General features: G+C 37.6%; 1 protein-coding gene across 1 annotated transcript in view; it reads right to left on the reverse strand.

Moving 5' to 3' along the window:
* ttn.2 (titin, tandem duplicate 2) overlaps nt 1-11,370 on the reverse strand; it is a 172,590-nt gene that overhangs the window by 119,569 nt on the left and 41,651 nt on the right. The window contains 22 exon segments of the mRNA XM_073854795.1: nt 75-356; nt 613-891; nt 1,005-1,292; nt 1,388-1,666; nt 1,747-2,025; nt 2,122-2,403; nt 2,489-2,770; nt 2,872-3,150; nt 3,363-3,650; nt 3,752-4,030; nt 5,048-5,326; nt 5,433-5,711; nt 5,814-5,836; nt 5,838-6,093; nt 6,207-6,485; nt 7,403-7,690; nt 7,819-8,097; nt 8,202-8,483; nt 9,056-9,334; nt 9,422-9,703; nt 9,904-10,467; nt 10,600-10,878. Coding sequence (XP_073710896.1) covers nt 75-356; nt 613-891; nt 1,005-1,292; nt 1,388-1,666; nt 1,747-2,025; nt 2,122-2,403; nt 2,489-2,770; nt 2,872-3,150; nt 3,363-3,650; nt 3,752-4,030; nt 5,048-5,326; nt 5,433-5,711; nt 5,814-5,836; nt 5,838-6,093; nt 6,207-6,485; nt 7,403-7,690; nt 7,819-8,097; nt 8,202-8,483; nt 9,056-9,334; nt 9,422-9,703; nt 9,904-10,467; nt 10,600-10,878 — 6,186 coding nt within the window.

Genomic DNA, 11,370 nt, shown 5'->3' on the forward strand with positions numbered 1-11,370 from the left:
CATTTCAAATCAGGATGAGCAAAAAAACGTAATGTGACTTAATTGGTGAATGAAATATCCATCCACTATCTAACCTTTAACTGTGAATGTAGTGCTACAACTCTTTGCTCCAGCATCATTATGGGCTTCACAGGTGTAGACTCCATTATCCTCAAAGCTGGAATTGAAAATTTCAAGGATTGCCACTGAGCCATCAAAGGCCATTCTCAAGTTGCCGCCATCACTTAGCAGAGCATCATTTTTGTACCAGCTAATTTTCAGAGGAGCTGTGCCAGTTACTTTGCATTCAAGCTGAAGTGACTCCCCCATCTTTATGACTTTTGCAGCTGGAAGTTTCTGTACAAACTCTGGAGGTTCTGTAAAACCAAAATATTGATATGTTAGCTTACTGATGACACTATAGTTTACAAAAGACGATTATGTATTGCTTTAAGAAGACTAGAGGCAGATGATGGCTAAAAGGAAGCAAAGCATAATAAATAAGCGGTAATGAGGTAGGATGATGATGAGAAGCAGACGGACAACTCGCATCAGCGCGACAAGAACATGCAATTGGTGAAGCATGTATAGCAAATGATATGGAAGAGCGAGAAGTACTTAAAGAGATCCAACCTTTTACTAATAAGGTTGTGGTACATTTACAGGTACCAGCATCATTGGTAATTTGGCAAGAGTAAGTTCCGCTGTGCGAAATTCCAACGGCAAAAAGATCTAGAAAGCATGAGAGGCCTTCCAGACCAGTGAAACAGGATGGTCCACAGATCAGCTCAGTGTCATCTTTGAACCACTTTACTGTGAAGGGAGGCGTTCCTTTAAAAGTACTCTTAAAACGAACAGTGGTATTTGGTATGACAGCCTGTGGTTCTGGAACCAGCACAAAGCTTGGTGGTTCTAAATCATTAATGAAAGAGAAAGACAAATACATTGGTTAAGAAACTGGCACCCACCAGAGATCATTGTGATTATGTGAACAAAATCTACTAATACTAATTTAGCCCTCTGACCTTTCACCCTCAGTGTACCACTGCATTCACAACTGCCTGCTTTGTTAGTAAGTTTGCAAGTGTAAGTTCCAGTGTCAGCTTTCTCCAAACACTCAATATCCAAAGACACACTGCTTCCATCTTGAAGCAGCTTATGCTTGGTTCTTCCAGAAAGTTTCGTTCCATCCTTTACCCACTCCACAGTAATGGGGAGCGAGCCTGATATTTTACATCCAATTTGAACATTTGTTCCTAAAATTTCCTCCATCTCCACCAGAGGTTTGATGAAGGATGGGGGAATTATTTGTTCTGTTTGTAAGACAAAGAAAAGGGAAAATCATAAATACCCTATATATCATGCAATCTTGTACTAATAAATTCCTGTATTAAAAATAAGAACTAACCTAAGACATTTAAGGTCATTTTGCATTGACAGGCACTTATGTGGTTGGAAACCTCAAAGTCATAAGTTCCTTTATCCTCCAATTGGACAGACTGAATTTTAAGTTGGCTAACGTTCTTGACAAAGCTGAGGCTGTGCTGTCTTGATGGCACCACTTCTTCGCCATCTTTACTCCATTTCACTTTCAGCTCAGGAGAGCCTGTGACTTTGCACTCAAAACTGACCGGGTCTCCAACAGTGACATTAATCACCTCTGGCTTCTCAATTATCTGAGGAGGCTCTGAAGATTACATAACAAACATTTATGATATCAAGTCTTCAGGGTTGAGAGTTACAAAAAAACAGTTGCAAGAAACCAACCTTGCACCAGAAGGGTAGCAAAACACTTCTCTTGTCCTGCCTCATTCACAACCTGACAAGTGTATCTTCCACTGTGGATGGACTCACACACAGGGATTCTCAGAGTGGCTATATTGTTCTCGAAAGTCCTCTCAATTTTAGGATCCTCCATGATCCAGTTTTCATCTTTCTGCCATTGTATGGTCAGAGTTGGTGAACCTCTCACAACACATTTAAACTCAGCCACTTTTCCAAGAACTGTGACAACGTTCTCAATCCTTTCCACAAATGATGGAGGCTCTGATAGGACATTCAAGAAATGTTTAAGAATGGGAAGAGATAAAAAAAGATAAAAAGCACATAACAAATATTACGCAATACAATGTCAAAGCTAACCTTTGATGCTGAGCGTAGTCTGACTTGAACAACTCCCAACTTCGTTTGCAACAATGCACTGATATTCTCCAACATCTAAAGCACCACATTTTTGCACATCAAGAGTCATTATTGAGCCATTCTTTTGCAAAATGACATGTTTGTGGCTCGATTTAATGTCGTTTGAATCCTTTTGCCAGGTGACTTCGAAAGGAGCTGTTCCTTTCACACGACATTCAAAATATGCATTGGAGCCATTCACAACCTCAAGAGGACTTAACAACTTTACAAAAGCTGGTGGCTCTGAAAGAAGAAAAACATGGAATGTAATTATCCATGTTCCAATCATACACCTGTACAACACCTGTAAATTTGACCACGCACTAACCTTTCACTCTTAGCTCCATACTACAGCTCTCACTGCCTGCGTCATTACGTGCTTCACAGTAGTAAACCCCACTGTCTTTGATATCGCTGTTGCTTATCTCAAGCCGTGCCAGAGAATCAATAAAAGTAATTTTATGCTTGTCACTCTGACTTATTTCATTCCCATCTCTGAACCAGTATGTGTCTATTTCTGGAGTGCCTGTAACCTGGCATTCAAAAACTACTAGTTGACCAGGTTTTACCACTGACATTTTTTCAGGCTTGCGGGTAAATTTGGGAGGTTCTGCAAAAATTAAAACAAAATAAATACTTTTAACATTTCAAGTTATGAAAAAAAATTTTTAGGTGAGGCCAAAATTTTGTTAAAATGGCTTAAGTGAAAACCTTTTACGAAGAGTGTTGCTTGGCAAGCATCTGATCCGACATCATTACTTATTTCACAGACATATTCTCCAGAGTCTGAGGGCTTAGCAAAAAAGAGCTCAAGTGAACTGGATGTGTCTGCTTTCTGAATTGAACAGTCAATTCCTGATGAGACTTCTTTCTTATTTTTAAACCATTTAATGGTCAGGGGAGGTGTTCCAGACAGGAGCACATTAAACTGCACTTTGGATCCAGGTATAACATCTTGTGACTCAGGTCTTTCGATGATTGAAGGAGGTTCTGCATATAAAAGGGTAAAATTTGGTTGTTCTATTTAATCTACACCATAGCAATTCAGCAAAACTTTAGATGCCAACTAAGAATTGTTTCTGGATAAACAATCTTATGGAACAACATGGTGAAATCACGTTTCCTGTAGAAATTCTTATTCTAGATAAAATGATGAAAGTATGTGCAGAATTAACTCAAAAAATAAAAGAATACTTGCAAACCTTTAACAATCAGCGTTGCTGAACACTGGGCAGTGCCTGCCTGGTTTTTAGCAATACAGGTATAACTGCCACTGTCTGAGCTATCAAGATGACTAATTTCCAACGACGCTGCATTCTCAAAGAAAATGCATTTGTGTTTCTCATCAGTCTGTATCTCCTTGTTTTCCTTGAACCAAGTGAGAGTTATAGGAAGAGATCCAGAGACCAGACACTCCAGCTGTGTAAAAGATCCTTTTATACTTTCCGTTGCCTTCAATTTTCTTGTGAAAGAAGGCTTGATTATTTGATCTGTTGCAGTAAAAGGCAAATAAAGGATTCAAATGTTAATCGAATATTTCCTACAGATCAATAAAATAGAAATTCAGCATGCTTTCCCTTAACATACTAACCTAAAACAGTCACAACGGCCTCACATTTGCTGCTTCCAGCATCATTTGAAACCTCAAATATATATTCTCCAGCATCACTCCTCTCGGTAGCAAGTAATTTTAATGTGGACTTTGTATCGGTACTCTGTACTTTGTATTTTCTGCCTGATGTCAACTCCTTTCCATCCTTTAGCCATTTTGCTTTAAGAACTTTGGAACCAGAGTACCTGCACTCAAGAGTTGCAGGATCACCTACTGTGACACTAAGAGACTTGGCTTGCTCTGTGATGTTTGCGGGCTCTGCAATTATAGTGAAACATATTATAAGGTCAATTGTTTTTCCAGAATTGATTGACAGGCCTAATTTACTCTTAAAAATAAAGATGCGTCACGATGCCGTAGAACATGTGTCTCCAATCCTGCTCCTGGTGAGCTACTGTCCTGCGGATTTTAATTCCAACTAGGGATGCACCGATATGGAAATTTTGGCCGATACGATAACTCTTTATATTTGGGGAGCGATAACCGATATATATATATATATATATATATATATATATATATATATATATATATATATATATATATATAGGCCGATAAATATTCATATTATTTTCACAATGAAAAACTCCCAGACTGCGGACATCTTGTCTTTGTGCTAGACTAGCATACTCTTCTTAAGCCCGCAACACGTGTCATCTTCGTGCTATGTCACAGAAAGCACCAATCAAAACTCCGCATGGCCAGCAATGAGCAAGTGAAGTAGTTCAACAAACCAAAATAATCCATCATTTATCGGCTTTCATTTATCTGCTTAATTTTGCTATCAGACCGATAACCGATAATATTAAAAATAAGCAGTTATCGGCCGATAACGTTATGTCGGCCGATATATCGTGCATCCCTAATTCCAACTCAGCTCCAACACACCTGTCACACTTAAAAACACCTTGGTTAGCTGTTTCAGCTGTGTTTAATTAGGGTTGGAGGTAAAATCTGAAGGACAGTAGCTCACCAAGAGCGGGGTCGGAGACCCCTGAAAATGAAGAACAATTTTTTGCTAAATGGTTCCATAAAAAACTAACATCTGAAGAACATCTGTTTTAAAAATGGTTCTTCAGATTATAAAAAGGTAAGAAAGAAATGGATCTTTAAAGACCCTTTGACTAAATAGTTATTTAAGGAACTAAAAATAGTTATTCTATTACATCGAAGTAAAGAACCTGTTAGGCACCTTTTTTAAGAGTGTATGGCATAATTCTTTGAGGTCTGAGATCAAAAAATAAAAATGTGTATTGAAACTATTACAAAACACACCTTTTACCCCCAGTACTGCTGTACATTTCTGACTACCAGCTTCATTCTGAGCTTGGCAAGTATATTTTCCACCATGTTTTAACTGTACACTAGAAATGTGTACCACTGCGATGAGGTTCTCGAATGATATCTGAACATGCTCAGATTCTTCAATCTCGTGGTCATCTTTCATCCAAGAGACGGTCATGGGCAATGACCCTTTCAGAACACACTGTAAGGAAATGTCTCCGCCAAGAATGACATCTGTATTATCCATCTTCTGCACAAATGATGGTGGCTCTAATTTAAGAATATTAATGTAAGATGTTACTATCACAGTGTTCAAATGCAGCACTGTACCTTCAAGAAAAACAATGAAATCCAAGATTTTCCTGTTCTTACTAACCTTTCATTGCAATATGAAAATCACATGAGGTCTGCCCTACTTCATTTGCTACAGTGCACTGATATTTGCCAGCATCTACAGGTTCAAAGTTCAGAATCTGAAGATTTGCTACATCATTTGTCAGGCTTATGATGTGCCTCCTATCATTTCGAATCTGCTTTGAGTCTTTGAAACAGGATATCTCGAAGGGAGCTGAGCCTGACAACATTCCTTCCAACACAACATCGGTGCCCTTAACAATTTCTTTGGATTCAAAAGGTTTCAGAAATGCAGGAGGTTCTATAATAAGAAAAAACTAGTTAGCTCATCAAGTAATGTTAACCAGTAATGTTAAGAAATGTCTTTAACATCCTTGGAAAGTTGGATGAACTCAAAACAAACCTTTGACTGTAACCAAGCAACTACCTATCGCTGCCAGCTTCACTTGATGCTTGGCAAATAAAATCTCCACCGTCTTCAACACAGCAATGGGCAATCTTTAGTGTAGCAACTGAGTCAATGAAGGTCATTTGGTATTTGTCATTTGAACTGATTTCACTCTCATTCTTAAACCATCTAACAATGATCTCTGGGCTGCCAGTCACTTTACATTCCAAAGTTGCAAGACTCCCACTTAATACTAGTTTAGTCAAGTCAAGCTTCATCACAAATTTGGGAGGTTCTAAAAAAGAGAATAAAGATTAAAATTAAGAATAAGATAAATAAAATTATCAAGGAATCACATCCTGAAAAAAAAAAATAATTAAAAAAATCAACAAGAGTAAGAAACAGCACCTTTTACAAATAAAGTAGCGGTGCATGACACCTTTCCAGCATCATTCGACACCTGGCATGTGTATTGCGCAGAATGAGATGGCTTCACAGAATGTAGCTCCATAAAACTTGAGTTGGTTTCTTTCTTGATGAAACAAGTTCCTCCAGTTAACATTTCTTTATCTTCTCTGAACCATTTAATAACAAAAGGTGCTGTCCCAGTGAAAGCAGCTTTCAGGACAACTGTAGATCCCGGTACAACATCTTGGGATTGAGGTGTTAGGGTGAAGACTGGGGGTTCTAAAGTTTGTTTAAGAAAATTGAGGAAGAGGTCAGTTTAATAACACAATTTCTTTCAAAATGACTGCAAGTATACTGTAATAAATAATTCAAAGTGTTAACTTAACTTAACTCTTTCCCCGCCATAGAGAAAACGCTACCCTGCCAATGACAAGTTTTTTCTGGCATTCTGTATTTCCCCTATACCACGTGTCGCTCTTACACTCTAAAAAAACAAACGGTGCTATATAGCACCAAAACTGTTGCTTTGGATCGTAATCATAGAAGAACCGTTTTTAGTGCCATATAGCACCGGTGAAGCACCAATGAAGCACCTGTGTAGAACCATATAGGGGCCATATAACACCACTATAGCACCACACATGGTTCTACAAAGCACTATATGGTTCTACACAGGTGCTTCACTGGTGCTTCACTGGTGCTATATGGCACTAAAAACGGTTCTTCTATGATTACGAGCAAAGAACCACTTTTGGTGCTATATAGCACCGTTTGTTTTTAGAGTGTACCCAACTTATAAAACCCCGGAAGAATTGCCTTAAGGCAAAAAGTCCAAACCCTGTGTATATTTTAAGGATCGCTCTAAATCGTATCTCAATCAAAAATCTTTCACAAAAATTTAATTATCTACGTTTTTTTTATCAAAATTTGTTATATCCTATATTTGAGAGTTGATAAAAAGAGAACCAATAAAGGTAGAATAAAACATTTTTTTTTGTTTGAAGGCAGAGGGTCTGTTCTTTAATTTGATATACTGTATGTTTATTTAAAGAAAAATATTTTGTGGAAGGCATTAGACTTTGTGAAAATCATAAAAAAATGCTGGCACTGGCTGGCATGTTTAAAAAAAAACAGGAGGGGAAAGAGGTAAGTAGGCTATATCACTCTAAAATATGAGCTACAGCAAATTTGCTAACCTTTAACAGAAACAGTTCCACTTGTTTCACTGTGTCCTGCAGGATTAGTTGCATGGCATGTGAAAACCCCAGCATCTGATGTCTCTAAATCAGCTATTTTCAGTACAGCAGTGCTTTCATGCTGTTCAATTTGATATTTTGTTCCAGTTGTAATTTCTTTGCCCTCTTTGAACCAAGATATTCTTATGGGCTGGGATCCTGACACCTTGCATTCCATCAGAATACTGCCCCCAACATTACCATCTACCTTTTTAAGAGCTTTTGTAAAAGTTGGAGGAATGATTTTATCTGCTCAAAAGAAGTAAAATTTTTGTTAAAAAAAACACATTGAAGACATTCAAAACTCAACTGTTGCATAAAATCGTGGACACAATAGATTTTCAAGTAAAAGAGAAAGAAAGAAGAATAAGACTAACCAAGAATACTGATCGAGCAAGAGCATTGCTCCTTTCCAACACGATTTGAAACTTCAACTTTGTATTCAGAACTATCTCCCCTCTCTGCCGAGAGAATTTTGAACACTGCTACATTGTCTTTAAAGGAGATTTTGTATTTTCGGCTCCCTGTAACCTCTTTGCCATCTTTAAACCATTTTACTTTGAGATCTGGACTTCCTGAAACTGTGCACGCCAGAGTCGCAGTGTCCCCTGCGGTTACGCTGATGGATGGTGGTTTCTCAACAAACCTAGCTGGTTCTTTTGACAGAAAGTACATACATACATTAACAAATAATACTAATACAGTGCTAAATTAATAAAAATTCTGAGATATTGTGATTAACTTAAGATTTTATTCTAACCTTGAACTAATATGGTGGCCTCGCATTTCTGTTTTCCAGCCTCATTTTCAGCTTGACAAGTATATTTTCCACCATGATTTATGGCAACATTTGCTATTGCCAAAATAACAATGTTGTTTTCAAAAGATGTGGTTATATTAGGATCATCATTTCTAAGTAGCTCAGAGTCTTTGAACCATTGAACTGCAATGGGCGCAGAACCCTTAAGAGATCCCTGCAGTTTTACACCGCTGCCCAAAACTGCAGTTGTGTTCTCAATTTTCTTTACAAAAGATGGTGGGTCTGCATAAAAGAGAGCATATTTGAACATTTATATGAAGTAAACATTGACCTAAAAATAATATTTTGTTAGACCAGCAGTCTTCAACAAGAGGTCCACCAAACTAAAAACTAAAATTCAGCTTGATATCTCTCCAAAAGTATGGAGCGGTTTCACGGACAGGGTTTAGATTAATCCAATCTTAGGGCTTAGTTATGTTAGGAAATGTAAATAGTTTTTACAAACAATTCTTAAAAACAAATTAATAATAATACTGGTGTGTATCTTGAGACAAAACAATAGCAGTGATATATGTTAGGTATGTCAGGTCAGGTTAAGGAGTTTTTAAACTAAGGCAGCTCTAACATGCAGTTTAGTCTGGGACTAAGATAATCCCTGTCCGGGTAACCACCCCTAAATGTATTAAGTTAAAGTGCAATATGTATATGACAATGTTTATCCATGACCCTACATCAATAATGTAACGTGGCACTCATTAAAATGTACCTTATAAATATAGACTTAAAATGCAAGAAAATTTGTGGTTCCTAAATGTGGACCCCTGGTTTAGACTATTAATATGAATTGTACCAACCTTTCAGTTTCACTACTGCTTTTGTAGTAATTTTACCAACATCATTGGAAATGCTGCACTGGTAGTCTCCAACATCAGCAGTTTCAAATGATTTGATTTCCAAATATGTAACTGTGTCCTTTGATACAATATTGTACTTCTTATCATTGGATACTGGATTTTTACTCTTAAACCAGGTCACTTCAAATGGAGCAGTTCCTGTAACTTCACATTCAAGCAGGGCTGTGCACCCCTTGACAACCTCCACCATATGCAATTCCTTTTTAAAGGCAGGAGGTTCTAAGAATGGAGCAATAAGATTTAGGATCACTTAAATAATACAAGAACAATAAAGTAAGAAGCAAGAACCATGTGCATGAGCATTACCTTTTACAGTTACTTGACTGCTACAGCTTTCACAGCCAGCCTCATTCATCACTTCACAAGTGTAATTTCCACTATCAGACTCAGACAAGTTAGTAATTTCAAGAGTGGCTTGACCATTTTTAAAAGTGATTTTGTGTTTTTCAGAAGAACTAAGTGGCTTGTCATTCAAAAACCAAGTCACATGGAGTTCAGGTGACCCTTTAACAGTACATGAAAGACGTGCTAAGATTCCTTGCTTCCATAAGATCTTAGGCTCCAACTTTTTAACAAACGCTGGGGGTTCTAAAAATAAAAATGTAAAGTAAGATAAATAGATTTTTAAAAGAAAAAGATAACTGAAAGAGACAAAAGACAAGTAAAAAAGCACAGAAAAGATGATAATAATCAAGTTGCAGTACTTCTTTGCAAAGAGGCATGAATTGATTGTTAAGCTTTGTCAACTCTGTCAAAGCAATGCAAACACACAAATCATACAGTCTTACCTTGCACTGTTACAACAGAAGAGCAACTGCTGCTTCCTGCATCATTTGCAGCAGTACAGGTATATTCACCCGTGTCTTTCAGTTTGGCCTTTGGAATTTCAAGACTAGCAACTTTTTCCTCAAAAGATAGTTTACAATCCATTGTATTATGGAGTTTTTTGCCCTCCCTCATCCAGACGACAGTCACACCTGTATCTTCGTCTACTTGACACTCAAGGCGTAGTGGGTTTCCCACAGCAAAAGTGGTCGACTTAAAACTCTTCACAAAGCTGGGTTTGTCTACAACCCAAAGTTCAGTGTAGCACGTAGCTGTGCCCACACTGTTGGTGGCTTTGCAAAGGTATGTTCCCTGATCGCTCTGCTGTAGATTCAAGATTTCAAGACAATACTTGTTTTTGTCAGTGGATGCTTTGTAGTGATCATCAAGTGAAATGGCAATATTGTCTTTGTGCCAGACAACAGTCATGGGTTCGGAACCTGCAATAACACACTGAAATTTCGCTTGCTTGCCCACAAATAAAGTCATCGAATCTGGCTTCGATACAAACTCTGGTGGGAACATCTCTATAAAAGTCAAAGCAAAAACAAAAAAAATATATATATAAACATATCAATAATTGTGGCAACATAATACATTACACAGGAGACAATTATAATTCAAGAGGAGCAGCAAAGAATAAAAAGTAGTTTTCTTACCTGTCACGCTTAGCCTAGCAGAACAGCTGTCAGTTCCATGGCGGTTTGAAGCTTTGCAGGTAAATTCTCCAATTTCAGCCACTGATGGGCTCAAGAGCTCCAGAGATGAAGTGTAATGATAGCTGATAATCCTGAATTTGTCACTATCTCTAATCTCAGAACCAGATTTGAACCACTTGAATGTTACACCTGGAGCCTCGTCGATCTCACACTGAAACTTTGCAGGGCTGCCAACACTGACCTCCAGATTTTGGATTTTTTGCCTGAAAACAGGTGGCACTGAATTGTGCACACAAATGGAAAACAAATTAGTACACCCTGACTTGTTTGCGGACAAAATTACACATAAGCATGATTAACAGAAACCATTGCGACTGGCACTTTCACTTGAAATGTTCTACAGAAACATTTACTACAATGTTAATTAACTTAAACCTATCCACTTAATATTAAACTACTAATCTTCAGAAGTGTAGACATTTTTTAAAAAAGTGCCAGTTGCTGTGGTAAATTTATGGGAGGAGTGAAGAAATATTCCACGATTGATTGTAAATTGCTTTGGTGATCTTGCTGGTGATGTGGAAGAAAAAATATTGAATGAAGAGTGAAATTATGACTTGACATCCAAACATGCAAAGAGGAAAAGAATGGGGTGCTTAATGTAACATTTCATATGATCACTTCCAAGGTGGATGAAATACAACATGGAATACTCTGTAAATGAAGAAGGAGATGAACATTGGAATGACACTGAAAGATCCAGCAGGTTAA

This window comes from Misgurnus anguillicaudatus, chromosome 17 (assembly GCF_027580225.2).
Source record: "Misgurnus anguillicaudatus chromosome 17, ASM2758022v2, whole genome shotgun sequence".
Classification (NCBI taxonomy): domain Eukaryota; kingdom Metazoa; phylum Chordata; class Actinopteri; order Cypriniformes; family Cobitidae; genus Misgurnus; species Misgurnus anguillicaudatus.